At 48.5% G+C, this 21,451-nt stretch overlaps 1 protein-coding gene across 1 annotated transcript in view; it reads left to right on the forward strand.

Annotated features, from left to right (window-relative positions):
* Window positions 1–4,649: 4,649 nt before the first annotated feature.
* Window positions 4,650–21,451, forward strand: part of nmd3 (NMD3 ribosome export adaptor) — a 62,875-nt gene continuing 46,073 nt past the window's right edge. Inside the window, exons 1-2 of the mRNA XM_078563781.1 lie at window positions 4,650–4,789; window positions 8,261–8,338. Coding sequence (XP_078419907.1) covers window positions 8,295–8,338 — 44 coding nt within the window. The 5' untranslated portion in view covers window positions 4,650–4,789; window positions 8,261–8,294. The remainder of the gene's footprint in view (window positions 4,790–8,260; window positions 8,339–21,451) is intronic.

Below are 21,451 nucleotides of genomic sequence, written 5' to 3' on the forward strand. Positions count from 1 at the left end.
CACACTTTTTTTTCTGATTTCTCTCCCTTCTTCATGACATCTTGTTAGAGTAGAATTCCAAGTAGGCTTTCTATATCTCATTGAGGTGGTCATTGTTCATGTGTGAGCCTTTATAGCTATCCTGGCAGACAGTCACTAACTGAACATGGGCCAAGGATTGAATCTAGGACCCACCAGATCTGTTTTGATCAGCTGCTTACTGGATAGCCTTGTTGAGTCATAGGGGAAGCTGTCAGGATTTACTTTTAATTAAAAACAAAAAACTGCGGATGCTGGAAATCCAAAACAAAAACAGAATTACCTGGAAACACTCGGCAGGTCTGGCAGCATCGGCGGAGAAGAAAAGAGTTGACAGTTCGAGTCCTCATGACCCTTCAACAGAACTGAGTAACATTAGGAGAGGGGTGAAATATAAGCTGGTTTAAGGTGGGGGGGGGAGAGAAGTCGGGGGTGGGTGTGGTTGTAGGGACAAGCAAGCAGTGATAGGAACAGATAATCAAAAGATGTCACAGACAAAAGAAAAAAGAGGTGTTGAAGGTGGTGATATTATCTAAACGAATGTGCTAATTAAGGTACAGCTCTAGTGAGGGTGGGGTGGAAAGATTAACAGGGTATAAAAGGTATAGATTTAAAAATAATGGAAATAGGTGGGAAAAGAAAAATCTATATAAATTATTGGAAAAAACAAAAGGAAGGGGGAAGAAACGGAAAGGGGGTGGGGATGGAGGAGGGAGTTCAAGATCTAAAGTTGTTGAATTCAATATTCAATCCGGAAGGCTGTAAAGTGCCTAGTCGGAAGATGAGGTGCTGTTCCTCCAGTTTGCGTTGGGCTTCACTGGAACAATGCAGCAAGCCAATGACAGACATGTGGGCAAGAGAGCAGGGTGGAGTGTTACAATGGCAAGCGACAGGGAGGTTTGGGTCTTTCTTGCGGACAGACCGCAGGTGTTCTGCAAAGCGGTCGCCCAGTTTACATTTGGTCTCTCCAATGTAGAGGAGACCGCATTGGGAGCAACGAATGCAGTAGACTAAGTTAGGGGAAATGCAAGTGAAATGCTGCTTCATTTGAAAGGAGTGTTTGGGCCCTTGGACGGTGAGGAGAGAGGAAGTGAAGGGGCAGGTGTTGCATCTTCTGCATGGGCATGGGGAGGTGCCGTAGGTGGGGGTTGAGGAGTAGGGGGTGATGGAGGAGTGGACCAGGGTGTCCCGGAGGGAACGATCCCCAATGGAATGCCGCCAGGGGGGTGAAGGGAAGATGTGTTTGGTGGTGGCATCATGCTGGAGTTGGCGGAAATGGCGGAGGATGATCCTTTGAATGCGGAGGCTGGTGGGGTGATAAGTGAGGACAAGGGGGACCCTATCATGTTTCTGGGAAGGAGGAGAAGGCGTGAGGCCGGATGCGCGGGAGATGGGCCGGACACGGTTGAGGGCCCTGTCAACGACTGTGGGTGGAAAACCTCGGTTAAGGAAGAAGGAGGACATGTCAGAGGAACTGTTTTTGAAGGTAGCGTCATCAGAACAGATGCGACGGAGGCGAAGGAACTGAGAGAATGGGATGGAGTCCTTACAGGAAGCGGGGTGTGAGGAGCTGTAGTCGAGGTAGCTGTGGGAGTCGGTAGGCTTGTAATGGATATTGGTGGACAGTCTATCACCAGAAATTGAGACAGAGAGGTCAAGGAAGGGAAGGGAAGTGTCAGAGATGGATCATGTGAAAATGATGGAGGGGTGGCGATTGGAAGCAAAATTAATAATTTTTTCCAGGTCCCGACGAGAGCATGAAGCAGCACCGAAGTAATCATCGATGTACCGGAGAAAAAGTTGTGGGAGGGGGCCGGAGTAGGCCTGGAACAAGGAATGTTCCACATACCCCATAAAGAGACAGGCCCCAGCTTTTGTTTTTTCCAATAATTTATATAGATTTTTCTTTTCCCACCTATTTCCATTATTTTTAAATCTATACCTTTTATGCCCTGTTAGTCTTTCCACCCCACCCCGACTAGAGCTGTACCTTGAGTGTCCTGCCATCCATTCTTAATTAGCACATTTGTTTAGATAATATCACCACCTTCAACACCCCTTTGTTCTTTTGTCTGTGACATCTTTTGATTATCTGCTCCTATCACTGCTTGCTTGTCCCTACAACCACCACGCCCCCCCCCCACAACCACTTCTCTCCCCCCACCACCGCCCCCCCCCACCTTAAACCAGCTTATATTTCACCCCTCTCCTAATATTACTCAGTTCTGTTGAAGGGTCATGAGGACTCGAAACGTCAACTCTTTTCTTCTCCGCCGATGCTGCCAGACCTGCTGAGTTTTTCCAGGTAATTCTGTTTTTGTTTTACTTTTAATTAACTTCCTTTTAAATCCATCATTAGGTTGATCAACAAGAGAAGCATCTTTACCTTCTCCTAAAGCTTGGGTGTGTCATCCTTTGCTAAATGCAAAGAGTTCCTGAGCTTGAGATTATCCTTAATGATTTTAAACAATAAACTATCTACTTCTGAGCCTGTGACATACCCACTCTCCATTCTGTAGTTGTGACCATTAGACCATTACACACAATTAGAGTCTGGCTGTCTGAAAACAGCTCCACATATTTTTTCAGCTGGTCGAGATTCATGACTTCAAGGATTAATCTGGTCATGTGACAAACCCAACAGAATCAGCTTCTGAAATGTTTATTCAACAACAACACCAATAACTTATATTTATATAGCACCTGTAACATAATGAAATGTCCCAAGGCACTTCACAGGTGTATTATCAAACAAAGTATGACACACAGCCACACAAGGAGATGTTAGGTCAGATGACCAAAAACTTGGTCAAAGAGGTAGGTTTTAAGGAAAGTCTTAAAGGAGGAAAGCAAGGTAGAGAGGTGTAGGAAGGGAATTCCAGAACTTGAGGGCTAGGCAATTGAAGGCATGGCCACCAATGCTGGAGCAATTAAAATTGGGGATTCATAAAAGGCCAGAATTAGGGGAGCCCAGATATCTTGGAGGATTGTGGGGCTGGAGGGCATTACAGTGATGGAGGCGCGAGGCCATGGAGGGATTTGAAAACAAGGAGAAAAATTTTAAAATCAAGATGTTACTTGACTGGGAGCTAATGTAGTTGAGTGAGCACAGGGGTGATAGGGAAACAAGACTTGTGTGATGAGTTAAGACACAGGCAGTAGAGTTTTGGATGACATCAAGTTTGCGTAGAATGACAGAGACCAGCCATGAGTCTGTTGAAATAGTTGAGTTTAGAGGCTATAAAGGCATGAATGGGGGTTTCAGCTGCAGATGAGCAGAGACAGAGGTGAAGTTGGGTGATGTTACTCAGGTAAAAGGCTGCCTTAGTGATGGCACAAATAATGAGGTTGCAAGCTCATTTTGGGATGAAATGTGACACCAAGTTGTGAACAGACTGGCTTAATCTCAGACTGTTGCCATAGAGAGGAATGGAGTCTGTAGCTAGGGAACAGTTTTTTTTGGTGCAGTTTGAAAACAATGGCTTCAGTCTTCCCAATATTTAATTGGATGAAATTTCTTCTTATACAGGACTGGATGTCGGATAGCAGTCCAATAATTTAGCAACAATGGAGAAGTTGAGAGAGGTGTCAAACTTAGAGTACTCAAAGAATTACTGTCAGCAGTCTTAGATATGCAGCCTCAGCCTGACGCAATGGATGTTTTTTTCAGTCTTTGGAATTATTGGGTATATGGTCCTAGCACCACCTTGGTATCACGATTGATAGATTGGCAGACAATTAATTATCTCACAATGTCCTAAGTTGGTGTGACCTGTGACCAATACAACAGTTGTGAAATTTGTAGCCTTTGTCAAATGTTAATATCTGTTATCGGCTTTTTCGAAAAGCATGCGTCTAAGGCCACAGTGTGGAGTTCTGGCACTCTTTTTCATTCTACGTATTCATATGTTTAAAAGCTTGGTTCATTATTCAAATTCCAGAAAAAATGTAGGTATATCTAGCAGGTCTCCACCCAACCCATTCAACTTCCAAAAGAAAGATCTGGAAAATTTTCTCCTTGATATTACCTCGTAAATCTCACTATTGGTAAACCAAATAAATACACATTTAACTTTACATCTCTTAACACAGTAACCTGGTGGATCTACTCTCACACTTGCCAAAACCTACCATTGACAAGTCCAGGTTAACGCAGCTGGTTAGTATGCCTGCCCTCCTGTCCATGTTTTGAACTTTTGTGTCTGTCTGGGTGACTGGATTACAATTGTACCATGTTCTGGGTAACACAGTTGTTTGGATGCCAATGTAATCTCGAGTTGTGATGGTAAAACAGTTTTTGCCAGTATTCCCCTATATTAATTATGGAATTCCACACTGAAAGCTTCAATGTAATTGAACATGGGCTTGGTTCTCCTGGGTGTATTTTTGAGTCCTGACAATTTGGAAACTGTTACTCAATTTTCCAGGTTGGGGAAAAATGGGTAACAAACATGGACACTTGGTATCTTTCGATTTAGTAAAAAATCAGAGTTTTAGATAATTAGTTAATGTAAATAAATGAGAATGTAATTTTAGTTATAAAGGCGAAATGTTCATTCTCACTGAGAGTAATGACAGGCACGATACGAACAGCTATTCACAGGAACCGGAAGCGTTCAGCGGGGCTTCGGGGTGGCACGCGGTCCTAGTGCTGAGAGAATCAAACCGGAGCTAATCCTGAGCCGGGGAGAATTAAACCGGAGCCAATCCCGGAGCCGGGGGGAATCAAACCGGAGCTAATCCCGAGCCGGAGTTGGTTTGCTGCTTGCAGGTAGGATGAGGCTACTTCGGAAACGGGCCTCGGTCCTGACGGAAAGAAAACACAAGCGGCCCGAGTTCGAGCTGTCCCGTCACAGCCTCGCGCTCAGACCATTGAAGAAAAATCCGCTGCCTGAGGCGGGGGTGAGGGCAATGGGACGGGTGAGGGGGACACGGGCTTGGGCTCGGGCACGGGCAGGGAGACGGTGACGGGCAAGGGCTGGGGTGGGGGGGACGGGCAAGGGCTGGGGTGGGGGGGACGGGCAAGGGCTGGGGTGGGGGGTGGGGGAGACGGGGACGGGCAAGGGCTGGGGTGGGGGGTGGGGGGGACGGGCAAGGGCTGGGGTGGGGGGTGGGGGGGACGGGCAAGGGCTGGGGTGGGGGGGACGGGCAAGGGCTGGGGTGGGGGGTGGGGGGGACGGGCAAGGGCTGGGGTGGGGGGTGGGGGGGACGGGCAAGGGCTGGGGTGGGGGGTGGGGGGGACGGGGACGGGCAAGGGCTGGGGTGGGGGGTGGGGGGGACGGGGACGGGCAAGGGCTGGGGTGGGGGGTGGGGGGGACGGGGACGGGCAAGGGCTGGGGTGGGGGGGACGGGGACGGGCAAGGGCTGGGGTGGGGGGTGGGGGGGACGGGGACGGGCAAGGGCTGGGGTGGGGGGTGGGGGAGACGGGGACGGGCAAGGGCTGGGGTGGGGGGTGGGGGAGACGGGGACGGGCAAGGGCTGGGGTGGGGGGTGGGGGAGACGGGGACGGGCAAGGGCTGGGGTGGGGGGTGGGGGAGACGGGGACGGGCAAGGGCTGGGGTGGGGGGTGGGGGAGACGGGGACGGGCAAGGGCTGGGGTGGGGGGTGGGGGAGACGGGGACGGGCAAGGGCTGGGGTGGGGGGTGGGGGAGACGGGGACGGGCAAGGGCTGGTGTGGGGGAGACGGGGACGGGCAAGGGCTGGGGTGGGGGAGACGGGGACGGGCAAGGGCTGGGGGGTGGGGGAGACGGGGACGGGCAAGGGGTGGGGGGTGGGGGGACGGGCAAGGGGTGGGGGGTGGGGGGTGGGGGGACGGGCAAGGGGTGGGGGGTGGGGGGACGGGCAAGGGGTGGGGGGTGGGGGGACGGGCAAGGGGTGGGGGGTGGGGGGACGGGCAAGGGGTGGGGGGACGGGCAAGGGGTGGGGGGACGGGCAAGGGGTGGGGGGACGGGCAAGGGGTGGGGTGGGGGAGACGGGGACGGGCAAGGGGTGGGGGAGACGGGGACGGGGAAGGGGTGGGGTGGGGGAGACGGGGACGGGGTGGGGTGGGGGGGGGGCGGGGAAGGGGTGGGGGGGGGCGGGGACGGGGAAGGGGTGGGGGGGGGTGGGGAAGGGGGGGGGGTGGGGGGGGGTGGGGAAGGGGTGGGGGGGGCGGGGAAGGCGTGGGGGGGGCGGGGACGGGGAAGGGGTGGGGGGGACGGGGAAGGGGTGGGGGGGGGCGGGGACGGGCAAGGGGGGGCGGGGACGGGCAAGGGGTGGGGGGGGCGGGGACGGGCAAGGGGTGGGGAGGGCGGGGACGGGCAAGGGCTGGGGGGGCGGGGACGGGCAAGGGCTGGGGGTGTGTGGGTGGGTGGGTGGGGGGGGGGAGGGGGTGGGGGGAGGGGGGTGGGAGAGGACGGGGACCGGAATGGGGTGGGGGGGTGGGGGGAGACATGGACGGGCACGGGCTGGGGGGGGAGACGGGCACGGGCAGGGGGCGGCAAGGGCTGGGTGGGGGGCGGGCAAGGGTTGCGGGGGAGGTGGGGACGGACGTGGACGGGCTGAGGGGGACGGAAGGGGAAGGGCTGGGGGGGAAGACGGGGAGACAGGGACGGGCCGGGGGGGGTGGGGGTGGGCGAACGGACGGGGACGGGCTGGGGTGGGTGGGAGGCGGACGGGGACGGGCTGGGGTGGGTGGGTGGCGGACGGGGACGGGCTGAGGGGAACGGACGGGAACAGGCTGGGGGGGACGGACGGGTACGGGCTTGGGGGGGACGGACGGGCAAGGGCGGGTGGGGGGGGGGAAACGGACGGGCAAGGATGGGGGATGGGGGATGGGCAAGGGTGGGGGAGGCGACGGGGGTGACGGGCGAGGGCTGGGGGGAGCGACGGGGAGGGACGGGTGAGGGCTGGGAGGGGGGACGGGCGAGGGCTGGGGGTGGCGACGGGGGGAACGGGCGAGGGCTGGGGGGGGGACGGGCGAGGGCTGGGGACGGGCGAGGGCTGGGGGGGTGACGGAGGGGGGGAACGGGCGAGGGCTGGGGGGGTGCGACGGGGGGGACGGGCGAGGAAGTGGGGGGGCGACGGGGAGGACGGGCGAGGGCTGGGGGGGTGCGACGGGGGGGACGGGCGAGGAAGTGGGGGGGCGACGGGGAGGACGGGCAAGGGCTGGGGGGGTGCGACGGGCAAGGGCTGGGGGGGGCGACGGGCAAGGGCTGGGTGGGGCGACGGGGGGGACGGGCAAGGGCTGTGGGGGGAATGGACGGGCCAGGGCTGGGGGGGGCGACGGGGGGGACGGGCCAGGGCTGGGGGGGGGGACGCTGGGGGGGGGTGGCGCAGGCAGGGGCTGAGGGTGACTACGGGCAGGGGCTGGGGGGGGGGCCGGGGCAGGGGGGGGCAAGGGCTGGGTGGGGGACGGCTGGGACAGGCAGGGTTGAGGGCTGTGGGGGACGGACGGATGGGGGCAGGGGCGAGGGCTGGGGGGGACGGACGGGCAGCGGCTGGGAGATGGGCAATGGCTGCGGGGGGTGGGGGAATGCTGGGGGACGGGGGGGCGGGGCCTTGGGTCGATGGGGGAGGTGATGCCGCAGTGGGGGTCGGTGGGGATGAAGAATCGGAGGCTGGGGGTGGGGGGGGGGGTGGGGGTGGGGGGTGTGGTTTGGATGGAGGGGTCCGACTGATGGTCGGGGAGCGGGTGGGATGGTGGATGGGGAGACCACTGGGGGAGGAGGGGGTTTGTGTTGGGGTGGGGGGCGGACAAGGGTGGTGGGGGAGGAGGGGGTTTGGGTGGGGGGAAGGATAAGGGTGGTGGGGGAGGAGGGGTTTTGGGGTGGGGGGAAGGACAAGGGTGGTGGGGGAGGAGGGTGTTTGGGTTGGGGTGGGAGGAGGACAAGGGTGGTGGGAGTTGGGAGTTTGGGGTGGGGGGAGGACAGGGTGGTGGGGGAGGAGGGTGTTTGGGGTGGGGGAGGACAAGGGTGGTGGGTGAGGAGGGGTGTTGGGGTGAGGGGAGGACAATGGTGGTGGCGGGGGAGGTGCGGTATAGTGCGGGAGACTGGAGGTTGGGTGGAGGGGGAAGGGTGGGGCTGGGCGGGGGGAAAGAGGTTGGGGAGAGACCGGGGTGTAGGTGGGGGTTTGGGGTCGCGGGGAGTTAACGGGTAAATTGGGCAGGAGGGTGGATTGGAGGAGGAGGAGGAGGAGGAGGATGGCCCGAGCACCTGACTGACTGATTAACTTACTGACTCACTTGTTTCGCTTTCTCTTACAGGTCCACACACATTGCATTGGTCAACATCGCCAAGATGGAGTACATGACAGAACCTGCTGCAAGCACCCAGGGACATATGTAAGTTGATTATTTGCTTTAGTTGTAGTATGGTTGAACTTTTATTTTCTTCATTCAGTGCTTGATGCTGTAGAAACATGTTCTTTAATCATCATCAAGCTCGGCAGTGTTCAAACCAACTACTGAAAATTCATGTGCATTGTGCAATGCCCGTTGTAAGGCCGTAGCCTATTTTACCTAAACTCAAATAATTTGGGCAGATGTTGGCAAGAGCTAAGGCTTGAGAACGCCCATCAGTGTACAAGGCACTGATAGAGATTATCTAAATAAAACATGGAGAGGCAGTGTAAACTAAATCAGTGGTTCTGATGGTTCTGAAACGTTTTTGGTTGAAGGACCTCTTTTCAAATAACACTCCTGCCCGCATGCCCAGCCCATGTACAGAGTGTTTTAATAATACTCATAAGAAAACAGATATTTACAGAATCACAGAATTATTACAGCACAGAAGGTCGCCATTTGACCTGTGCCGGCTCTCCGAATGAGCAATTCACCTGTTCCCCGACCTTCTCCCCATAACCCCGCACATTCTTCTTTTTCAGATAACAATCCAATTCACACTTGAATGTCTGCATTGAATCTGCCTCCACCACACATTAAGGCAGCGTGTTCTTAATCTTAACCATTGGCTGTGTGAAAAAGTTTCTGGTCTCCATTACTTTTGCCAATTACCTTAAATCTGTTCCCTCAATCCTTTGACCATTGGGAATTTTTTGGTCCTATCCACTCTGTCCAGACCCCTCATGATTTTGAATACCTCTATCAAACTTCCTCTCGACCTTTTTTCTTTTCCAAGGTAAACCGTCCCAGCTTCTCCAATCTGTCTACATAACTGAAATTCCTCATCCCTGGTAACATTGTTGTGAATCTTTTCTGTACTCTTCCCTAATGCCTTCATATCTTTGCTAAAGTGTGGTGCCCAGAACTGGACACACTACTCCAGTTGAGGCTGAACCAGTGTTTTATACAAGTTTAACATAACCTCCTTGCTCTTAAACCCTCTGTCCCTATTAATAAAGCCCATGATACTAATTGGTTGAATCTGATTACTGTAGCCCCAGTTGAGTTTACTATAAATTCAGGGTTCTTGAATGCAGCTAAGTCAAAAGAGTGGAGCTGAAGGAAATGAGTACAGACTTGGAGTTTGGCGATTGGGGGAGTTCAGTGAAGGGGAGGAAGGAGGTGTTTGTTTCTTTTTTTTATCTTTCCCACTCTGTAGGAAATGGTTCTTACTCTACTACAGGGAAAGAAGCTAGCCATTTGGTGAGTATCTGGTAAGTGAGTAAGTTCTATTCTATCCTTAAGGTTTAAAATAGTACATAACTTGCTGTTAAAGTTAATAAAGCATATATTTAAAAAAAACAACAAATAGGTGATTAATATAAATAAGTTAATTATTTAAAACACTTTAAGGATGGCAGGATAGGTGTTGCCTCAAAGTTACAGCATGTGGGAGTTTCTGGATAACGTTGTGATCCAGGGCAAACATGTCTGCAGTAAGTGTTTGTTGCTTGAGTAACTTCGGCTCAGAATCATTGAGCTGAAGGCTGAGTTGCAGACTCTGCAACACATCAGGGAGGGGGAAGTCAGCTGGATGCTTGGTACCAGGAGACAGTCACACCGCTTAGAATTGGGTCTTCTGATTTGGTCAGTGGTCAGGGACAGGAGGCTGTGACTACGAGTGAGGCAGGCAAGGGGACCCAGAGTGCAGGAGCACGAGCCTCTGCAGTTGCCCCAATAGGTTTGAGGTTCTCTCAGCTTGTTTGGCTGAGAGTGGGGGCTGCAGGGTGCATGGGCAAACTGGCCATGGCACCATGGTACAGAAAGCCATTCAAGTCGGGGGGAGACAAAAGGAACATAGTGGTAGTAGGGCACAGTATAGTGAAGGGGATTGACACTGTTGTCTGCAGCAAAGAGCGAGAGTCCAGACAGCTGCGTTGCCTGCCTGGTGCCAGAGTTTGGGACGTCTGCTCAGGGCTGGAGAGGAACTTGCAGTGGGAGGGAGAGGATTCAGTTGTTGTGAGCCATGTAGGTACCAATGACATAGGTAGAACTAGGAATGAGGTTCTGCATAGAGAGTATGAGGAGCTAGGCACTAAATTGTAAAGCAGAACATCAAAGGTTATAATCTCTGGATTATTATCTCAACTGTTTGTAAATTGGCATAGGGTACCTAAAATTAGAGAGGTGAATGTGGCTCATAGACTGGTGTGGGAGAAGTGGGTTCCTGTTTGTGGAGCATTGGCACCAATATTGGGGAAAGTTGGTGGGGGGTTGCTGTACTGTTGGGATGGCCTACACCTGAACTGTGCTGGGACAGTGTTCTTACGAACCACATAACTAGGGAAATAGAGAGGGTTTTAAACTAAATAGTGGGGACAAGGGATCAAATGTGGAAAGATGTGGTATATCAAAGAGTAGAGACAAAGTAAGAGAGGAAAATAGTAATATGGGAAATGAGGATTGGAGAATGGCAGGAAGGGACAGAGAGAGAAAACCTAAGAAAGCACAAAGAATCGAGACTAGTTTAGTCTTTTTGTTATCTTTGTAACATCTAAAGGCTCTATCTGAATGCACATAGCATTCATAACAAAGTAAATTGGTAGTGCATGTTGAAGTAAATAAATATGATTTGATAGTCATTCTGGAGACCTGGCTGCAGGATGACAAAGACTAGCTCCTGAATATTGAGGGATATATGACATTCAATAAATATAGGAAGCTAGGTAAAGGTGGAGGGGTAGCACTGTTAATCAAGGATGGCATTTGTGCAATAGGTAGAGATGACTTTGGTTCAGGAGGCCAGAATGTAGAATTGGTTTGGGTGGAGATGAGGAATAGTAGGGGAAAGAATTCACTAGTGGGAGTGGTCTCCAGACCCTCTAACAGTAATCACAATGTAGGATAAAGTATACCAGAAATATTGGGTGCTTATGATAAAGGGACAGCAATAATTATGGGTGACTTTAATCTATATATAAACTGGAAAATTAAGATTGGCAGTAGTAGCCTGGGTGAGGAGCTCATAGAATGCTTTCGAGAGCTTTTTGTAGAGCAGTACATTCTGGAACCAATCAGAGAGCAGGTTATATTAGACTTGGTATTGTGTAATGTGACAGGATTAATTAATGACCTCCGAGTTAAGGTACCCCTAGGTAGCAGTGACCACAATATGATTGAATTCTACATCCAATTTAAAGGGGGGAAGAGTGGTTCTAAGACTAGAATTTTAAACTTAAATAAGGGCAACTATGGGCATGAAAGCTCAGCTAGCTGAAGTGAACTGGGAAACTTGGCTAGGGGATAGATCAATAGAGATGCTCTGGCAGACGTTTAAGGGGATATTTCAGAATATTCAGAATAAGTATATTCTTACTATAAAGAAAAATTCTAAAGGGAGGACCCATCATCTATAGTTAACTCAAGAAGTTAAGGAAAGCATCAAACTTAAGGAAAAGCATATAACTGCAAAGATGAGTGGCAGGTCAGATGATTGCCATTCTTTATATTCTGACTAGAGAATGACTAAAATGTTAATCAGGAGAAAGAAATTAGAATATGAGAGGAAGTTAGCTAGAAATGTAAAAATGGATAGCAAGAGCTTCTACAGGTATTTACACAGGAAAAGAGTAGGTAAAGTGAGTGTTGGTCCTCTAGAGAGTGACAGTGGGGAGTTAATAAGGAAATGGCAGATGAAATGAACAAATATTTTGCCTGTCTTCACTATAGAGGATTCAAAAAACATTCTAGTAATATCTCCAAATTGAGATGTGAAGGCGAGATAAGAACTTGGTGAAAATACAATCACTAGGGAAGCAGTACTGAGCAAACTGATGGAGCTGCGGGCTAACAGGTCTCTGGGTCTAGATGGATTTCACGCTTGGGTCTTAAAAGAGGTGGCTAATGAGGTTGTAGATGCATCAGTGTTAATTTTCCAAAATTCCCTAGATTCTGGAAAAGTTCCATCAGACTGGAAAGTAGCAAATATAACCCCTCTATTCAAGAAGGGACGGAGGCAGAAAACAGGAAACTATAGGCCAGTTAGCTTGAAGTCTGTCATCTCTTTCAGAGTTAAAACAATAAACTAAATTAACACAATAAGGGTTAAATCAGGCACAGCCCCTAAGTCAGGTCAGCTGTAAAACCAAGGACAAAGTTTTGAAGTCTGTCATGGGGAAGATGTTAGAATCGATCATTAAGGAGGTTATAGCTGGGCACTTAGAAAAGGTAATTGCAAAGAGTCAGCATGGTTTTGTGAAAGGGATATTGTGTTTAACTAATTTATTAGAGTTCTTTGAAGGAATAATATGTGTTGTGGATAGAGGGGAGCCTGTAGATGTGCTGTACTTGAATTTCCAGAAAGCATTTGATAAGCTGCCGTATCAAAGTTATTGTGGAAGATAAAAGCTCATCGTGACAGGGTAACATATTAGCCTGGATAGAAGATTGGCTGACTGGCAGAAAACAGAGTATACATAAATGGGTCCTTGTCTGATTGGCAGGATGTGACAAGCAGAGTCCCGCAGGGGTCTGTGCTGGGGCCTCAGAATTTACACCAATTACTTAGATGAAGGGAGCGAATGCATGGTAGCTAAATTTTCAGACGATGTAAAGGTAGGTAGGAAAGTATGTTGTGAAGAAGACTTGAGTTTGCAGATGGGGATATAGATAGGTTGAGTGAGTGGGCTAAAATCTGGCAGATGGAGTATAATGTGGGAAAAAGTGAAGTTTACTTTGGCAGGAAGGATAAAAAAGCAGAGTATTGCTTAAATGGAGAACGACTGCAGAATTCCAAGGTGCAGAGGGATCTAGGTGTTCTTTTGCATGAGTCACAAAAAGTTAGTGTGCTGGTACAGCATGTAATCAAGAAGGCTAATGGAATGCTATCCTTTACTAGGAGAGGAATTGAGCATCAAAATAAGGATGTTTTGCTTCAGTTATGCAGGGCATTGATCATCTCTAATACTGGTGTGCAGTTTTGGTCTCCTTATTTAAGGAAGGACGTAAATGCATTGGAGGCAGTTCAGAGGAGGTTTACTGGATTTATTCTGAACTCCCCCACAGTTGGCCAGCAAATGTGTCCGTGACTTTTGAATGGAAACCTTGGGATATCTTTCAAAGTACAGCTCTCTCCTCCTGTATTGGCAAAGCCTCTAATTAAACTGCCCATACACTTGCCCGGGGGCCAGGTACAGTTTCTGATATGGTAAATCTGTTTGCTGCTCTTAGCCACCTCTTTTATTCACAAAGAGGAATTTCAAGCTAGGCCCAGCTTGTTTCTTTTGGCTAGTCCACCACCTCATTTCCTGGGTATTCCACCCTCCTATCAGGCCTGTTTATCGAACAATTGCTGGGTGAATTCATATTGAATGCCCCACTTGCAGCTGCACTCGCTCTTGAAAGATTTGATGTGTCCTATTTCGGTGTCAGACTTGCAAATGGCTTGGGCCCTATTTCTGATATTGACCAGTGAAGGTGGGCTTGCGAAAGGGAGCTTGTCTTCAATGGAATGACATGTAGCCTTCTACCTGTTGCCTATTTCCAATAAGTAGATGATACATTTGCTATATTTGAATCTGCAGCTGCATGTAAGAATTTTCTTACACACCTTAATGGGCTCCATCCTGCACTCAAATTCACCTTTGAAATGGAGTAGTCAAACAAGCTCCCTTTCCGCGACGTGCTAGTTTAGAAATATGCCAATGGTTCTCTACTACTAGCCACCGCAAGACCTCCTTTACTGGCCAATATATGGGTTGGGTTCCTACAGTTCCACGCGCTATAAGATTAACCTTATCAGCAACCTCATCAATAGGGCCCCAGCTATTTGCTCACTGTACAAGCTTGATGATGAAATAGGACACACCAAAATTATCCTGTGGGATAACAGTACCTTGATCAGATCATTGCTCATTGTAAATTGCACAGACTCGTGAATGGGCTTAAAGCCACCACATTTGCTCCTGAAAAGTGCCCAGAGTCCCTTGGATTACCCTGGAAAGGTAACGTGTCTCAAAACTTTGAACGACAGGGGAAGCTAGCTGTTTCATGCTGTTGCTATGCCGTAGCAACACAAATGGTATTCTCCACTAACAGGATACTGCTGTCGAGCCGAAATCAATGTTCTGCCTACCACACAAGTGAGCAATGTGGTAGATAAATTTCAGTGTTGATGTGATGCCAGGTATGTAGGCCACATGTCCTATCAACTGTGGATCATATCAAATAGCACAACATAGCGCAACAGGGAAAGTACTGACTGCACGCAGCCAGCCCAGGTTTGCAAAACACAGAACATAGTGTCCAATATTAGATGTGATTCTGCGATTGGGCAACACTTACTAAACAATCCTGATTGCGCTAAGAATTGCACTAATAACCAATTTAAGATTATCAGCCGGGCTCAGTGTGGGTTACTTAGGCATGCTAGAAGCTACATGTATTCTCATGCAGGGCCCTGTTTTCTGCAAACAGAAGGAACATGCCCATGCATTGCACCTTTTTCAACTAAACAAAAGCTTAGGGAACAGGCATTACCTGGTTCATTCCCCATGGCAATGTTTTTATCAATTCGAGTCAGCTTGCCTGGTTTGAATATAACAAAAGCTTGGCAGTTGACTGTTCCCTGGTGCATTCCCCATGGCAGTGCCACTAATCAGTGTCCACTTGCCAACCAGTCAGCACCCTCTTGTCATGCAGTGTAAATTGTTGTTCCCTTTAAGATTTGGTATTCTTGAGATTCTGTCCTGATGAGTGCAAGACAAAAACTTTTGACAGCACGTCACTTTTTTTTTCAGCAATACTCCAGTTCTATACTACCAAGTGACTATTTTGTAAATAGAGCATTGAGTGCAAGAACAAGGAAGTCATGCCGAGCCTTTACAAATCACTGGCTAGGTCTCAGCTGGAGCATTGCTTGTAATTCTGGGCACTACTATTTAGGAAGGTTGTCAAAGTTTTCAAGATGGTACAGCGGAGGTTTACCAGGTGATACCAGGGATAAGGACTTCACTTATGTGGCGAGACATGCACAACCTTAGTGGCATATTTGACCAAGAGATGAGCTTCTGACCAGATATCCGTGCCATCACAAAGATCCCCCATTTGTACCTCAGCTCAATTGCTGCTCAAACCCTCATCCATGGCTTTGCTACCTCTCGATTTGACTATTTCAATGCATTCCTACCTCTCGTTCTCTCTTTCTTCCTTTAAAACTTTCAAACCTTGATTAACCTTTTGGTTTCTGTCCTAATATTGTATTTACGTGGCTTGGTGTCAAATTTTGCTTTTAACCCTCCTGGAAAGCAGCTTGGGATGTTTTATTACATTTAAGGTGTTATATAAATAAAAGTTGTTAACGAGATTAGAAAAGCTGGGATTTTTCTCATTAGTGGCAGCTATGGCTCAGTTGGTTGGTAGCATTCTTGTCTCTGAGTCTCAACATTCCAGGTTCAAGTCCCACTCCAGGACTTAAACACAAATCAAGGCTGAATGCTCGAGTGCAGTACTGAGAGAGTGTTGCACTTCCTGATGAAATGTGAAACCGAAGTCCTGTCTGCCCTGCAGAGTTGAATGTAAAAGATCCCATGATGCTATTCGAACAAGAACAAGGGAGTTATCTCCGGTGTCTTGGTCAATTAACATTACAAAATAGCATTTTACTTGGTCATTGTCATATTGCTGTTTGTAGGAGCCTGCTTTGTGAAAATTTGTTGCCAAATTTTCTACAATACAACTGTGACTGTACTTCAAAAGTACTTCATTGTCTGTAAATTGCATTGAGACATCTGGTAGTCAGGAAAACTGCTATATAAACACAAATGACAATTTTTTTTTAAGAGCCAAAAAGGTTAAAGGGACTCCTAATAGAGATATTCAAAATTGGGGAGTTTTGAAGGAGCAAAGTTGGGAATCACTGTTTCCTCTGGCATGTGGGTTGACAACCAGAGGTCATAGACTTAAAGTAATTGGCAAAAGAACTAGAGGGGAAGTGAGAAATTATTTAACACAATGTTATGATATGTAATGTGCTACCAGAGAAGGTGGAATCCGTTTAGATTAGAACTTTCAAAAGGCAATTGGAGATACATTTTACGAGAATTAATTTGAAAGATTATGAGGAAAGCTGGGTTGAGGGACTAAATAAAGCAGCTGTTTCAAAGAGCTGCCACAGACATGCTGGGCTGAATGGCTGGCTCCCTTCTGTGCTGTAAGTATCTAAGAAAATTGTGACATTTCCTAATGTAGTGCATTGGTGAGCTCGACATTGCTTGTCCAATTATGTGCAGCAGTCATTAGACCACTGTTTTTCAACCAGGGTTCCCAGGAAGCCAAGGGTTCCGCGAGAATCCCTAAAGGATTCCGCACAATTTTCAGGTCATTCAAAAATTGTACCAAATTTTTCAAGATATTTTGTTTTTAAATTTAATGAAAAATATTTTTTTTTGCATTTTCATTCATTCAATAGTGTTTTACTTTGTTTTCATTCTTGTTCTATAATATACAGATGGAGAGGAGGAGGGAGAGAGGGTTGGGGTTTCACAGAATCTCACAACGTAATATAGGGTTCCTTTTTTTTCAGAAAAGGCTGACAACCATTGCTCTAGACATTCACTTGCAGGAACTGAGTGGGAACAATTAGCCTGCAGTAATTTGTCTGTCCTCCAGGTCTGATTCATGAGTTTAACTTAAGTTCCAGAGGAATTAGAACTTGCATGCCAATTATTTGTGTGTCCCCACACTTGTCATCATTGGCTATCTCTCGATTTGAGTATGGCATCTACTCTGGGTCGCACGTTTCTGTCATGGGTCTTCATTTTTTTGTTCATTCCGAGGATGTGAGCATCACTGGCTAGGCCAGCATTTATTGCCCATCCCTAATTGCCCTTGTTCAGAGGGCATTTAAGAGTCAACCCATTGCTGTTGGTCTGGACTCACATGTAGGCCAGACCAGGTAAGGGTGGCAGATTTCCTTCCCTAAACACATTCCACAATCTCCTCTTCAGCATATGTGAGAGGTGGAATATTTGACTGATCAGGTGTGAGTAGATATGAGTTTCATTTTGGCAACATTAAAGGACAGACCGATTTTCTTGTATGCAGAATTGAAGAAATTGAGAATCGTTTACAAATCTGATGCAGAGTGGGTGATGACACTGCAGTCACCTGCAATCTGTAGATCTTCTCTGTGGATTGCCACATTGACATGGTGGAGAGGCTTGTGCACTTCAACAATCCCTTGAGCAATACCATTGCGGTATCCATGCTCCTGTTAGGGTCACCCATGGTGGCAAGGTCAGAGGGAGGTGTCAGACAAAATGTGGTCAAAAAAGTCCTCAAAGGCATAACAGGTGAAGGAAAACTGTTCCTCTCACTGGCTATGTAGGTGGAAGAAGGCTGTAGCAGCAAGGTATTCCTGGTCGTCGTTGTTTAACACAGCACTGAAATTTGATCAAGATCTTGTGGACAATGACGGTGCCCCAAGGTCCCAATGTTAAATAAAGCCATGTGCAAGCTTCTACCTGGGTCCATTTGCCAAGTCCTGTGGTGATGGAGAATTGGCAACGGGGACAGGGCTGTGAACCTGGAAGTCCCGAGTCAAGATTCTGCACACGGGCAACAGATGCACGAAGGTTGTTAGACACCTGCGTTGGGATAGAAGTGTTTTTGGGCAGAAGCACCTGTGACTGAGCAGTTCTCTTCAGGGTATCCTCTGCTCACTCCAGATATGGAGAGGGTTAGAAAAGGTGCCCTAAAAAATGGCTCTGCCACTTTAGAACCATGGAAAAATTACGGTGCAGAAAGAAGCCATTCAACCTATTGTGTCTGCGCCAGCCGTAAAGGAAAAAAAGAAACTAGTTGCTCATTTTAATGAGTTGAGTGTTTCTGCCTCAACCACCAATTCAAGCAATGAATTCCAGAGGCTGACTTCCCTCTGGGTGAAAAAGTTTTTCCTCTTGTCCCCTCGAATCCTTCGACCAATCACCTTAAATCTATGCCCCCTGGCAATTGATCCCTAAGCTAGGGGAAACAGGTCTTTCCTATCTATCCTGTCTAGGTCCCTCAATTTTGTACACCTCAATTAGGTCATCCCTCAGCCTTCTGTTTAAGATAAACAACCCTAGCCTATCCAATCTTTCCTCATAGCTGCAATTTTCATGCTCTGGTAACGTTCTGGTAAATTTCATCTGTGCTCCTCCCAGAGAATTATGTTCTTCCTGTAATATGGTGATCAAAACTGTACACAAAATTGCATCTGTGGCCTAACCAGCGTTTTATACAGTTCCATCATTAATCCCTGCTTTTGTATTCAATACTTTGCCCAATAAAGGAAAGCACTCCATATACTTTCTTTACCACCTTATCCACCTGTCCCGCCACCTTTAGGGACCTGTGGACATGCACTCCAAGGTCTCTCACTTCCTCAACCCCTCAATATCCTCCTGTTTGAATATTCCCTTGCTTTGTTTGCCCTCCCGAAATGCATTACCTCACACTTTTGTTGGAGATTAATCACAGCGAGGCATCATTAATACATAGAAACCCCATTTATTACTCGTGCACAAGGGAGAACAATACAACGAGAGCTATTGTGCCGTCTCAAAGCAGAATATGCAAACACTAGCTTAAAAGCATTTTACAACCAATCAGTAAATCTTGCACATCTCAATCCACTTATTTGCATATATTAACTGACCACTCCATGTTTTAGTTAATACCCATTCCCACCACAACAGGTGCAGTTGTTTATAATTTGGCTATCACAACTTTGATTACATTCGGCCCGAGAGAGAGAGAGAGTCATGGAATGTCTCAGGGCTCATCCTGCTATAGTGGTCAGACAAGATGCTATTATTCTTCAAGGTTGCAGTGTTTTTCTCTTAGGCCTAAGCATTTAATTCAATTTCTCCATTAACCCTTTCAATACTGAGTGGGCTCCCTATAGTTGTCTAGGCCACCACACTTCCCCCCCCTTTTGTCCTAAAAGGACAATCCACCACCCTTAGCCAAGTTCTATGTATCCTAGTCGCCAAGCTTCTTCCTCAGTGGAATCCTGATTCCAGAGGATAGGGAGGGAGTAGATAGCTGGCTTGAATCAGCAAGGTAGGCACAGGAACCCAATGGCAGCTCGCCCACCTGAGTGCTACCCTTGGTATAACCTCGCATAACCAGGCCTCCCCCTTAACAACTACAAAGGTGGGCTCCCGTCTCCAAATGGGCGTTTGATGAATGAGGGCCCCTGTATTACCTAGGGACCATGCGGAATCTGAGGGGAAAGCCAGAAAATGCATCTCAGAGGAGGAGGGGTTAACAGGAAAATGAGTACAAATCCAGCATTTAATCCTATTAACTTGCAAGGCTACGGCCTGCATTCGTTGAACCGCAGAATTGGTAGTCCATGCCCCCGCAAGGACCACGCAGGACAGGATCCAAATCAAAGTCTGCATTCTGACGGCTCAGTTAAAGTTCTTGCACGAGCACTTCCGTCCGAAGTCAGCGTCCGCTTGACATGCGATGCGTGGATCCACAAGGGTCGTCCTTCAACCTTCATGGCCGTATGGGTGGTGAGCAGGACTTGGAAAGGCCCCTCCCATTGAGGTTCCAAACAGTTCTTTTCTCCTGAAGATCTTTACCAGGACTAGATCCCCGGGCTGGTATTGATGGCAATCTTCAATGGTGGGCTTTTTCTGAAGACCTACTACCTGTTTATGCAAGCTCTTGAGAGAATTAGTGAGTGCTATACAGTATATAATCATTCCCTCATCCATGGTGTGGATGTCCATTTCCCTAGCAGACAAAGGTGGGGCCACTGGGAGGCACATAGGACGTCCCATTACAACTTCATAAGGAGAGAGGGAGGTGGTACAGTTAGGGTGAGAGCGCATAGTCATGAGCACCAAGGGTAGAGCTTCAGGCCATTTCAAACCAATTTCTTCATATAATTTAGCTAGTTTGTTTTTCAGAATACCATTTTGTCTTTCCACCGCCCCAGTAGACTGGGGGTGGTACGGGCAGGAAAGGTGATGGTTGCATTGTAAGGCCTTCAACAGTTCCTTTATCACTTTCGTGGTAAAATGAGGCCCATTATCGCTCGATTAAAATCTCTGGTATCCCAAATCTGGGTATGTATTCACGTAACAACAATTTTACAACAACATTTCGTCGGGTGGGATACACCTCCACCCATCGCGAGAACAAACATCCTAGAACTAAAACATAATTATATCCCATACATTTAGGCATTTGTATAAAGTCCATTTGTAGGTCTACAAACGGGCCCCATGGCTGGGGTCCCGTACCAGCAGTCACTGTGGCGTCTTGCCTGGGTTATGTCATTGACATAGGCATGACAGGTATTACTAATACAATGCCTATTAGCATATTACTATTCACTATACATTCAACATTAATTTTATATACACGTGTTAAACCTCTGAGCTGGCGACCAGTCAAGTCATGATTCTTGTCCATAGGTGCTGCATACATCATTTCTGCTCGCTTCATCTGAAATATCTTTCCCTATTTCAATTAATTTATTGATAGTCCCCGCATGACTTTCGAGCACGGTAGCCAGGCTTTGGATTAACCAATGATGTCCCTATATTGAATATCGTAGCGGCATCATTTATCAGGCTGCGCTTAACGCAGTTCCCTCCCAAGCCTGATCACATCTCGCCATTGAACTGAACTGCTTCAGTCATCAATTGGCACGTCAGAGCCGTATAGAGTACTTGGGTATGGGTTGAGCACCACTGGGGCAGGACAATTCCGGATATGTTCAAGACTACGGGTACCAGCTCATGATGTACATTATCATACAAAACTTCTGATTAACCAGTACCAAACCATTCGTCGGTCCTGGATGCATAGTCGGACAAGATGGCTCAGTAGGTGTGGTAATTAAGTGTGCCCGATCTGAAGCAAACCCTTACTACAATTTGAAAGCACTTGTTCTCCTACTGTTACATTCCCCGTTGCGTGTCGCATTCGGCACTGTCCGTGCTGTACCAAAGTTACTCCTGCGGTGCGGGATGAGCAGTGATGATCCCCGACCTTGTTGCCAGTACTGATACGCCCATGACCAGGATCGTAGATCTGTGGAGACATTAACAT

Source organism: Cetorhinus maximus, chromosome 19, assembly GCF_964194155.1.
Source record: "Cetorhinus maximus chromosome 19, sCetMax3.hap1.1, whole genome shotgun sequence".
Taxonomy (NCBI): Eukaryota; Metazoa; Chordata; class Chondrichthyes; order Lamniformes; family Cetorhinidae; genus Cetorhinus; species Cetorhinus maximus.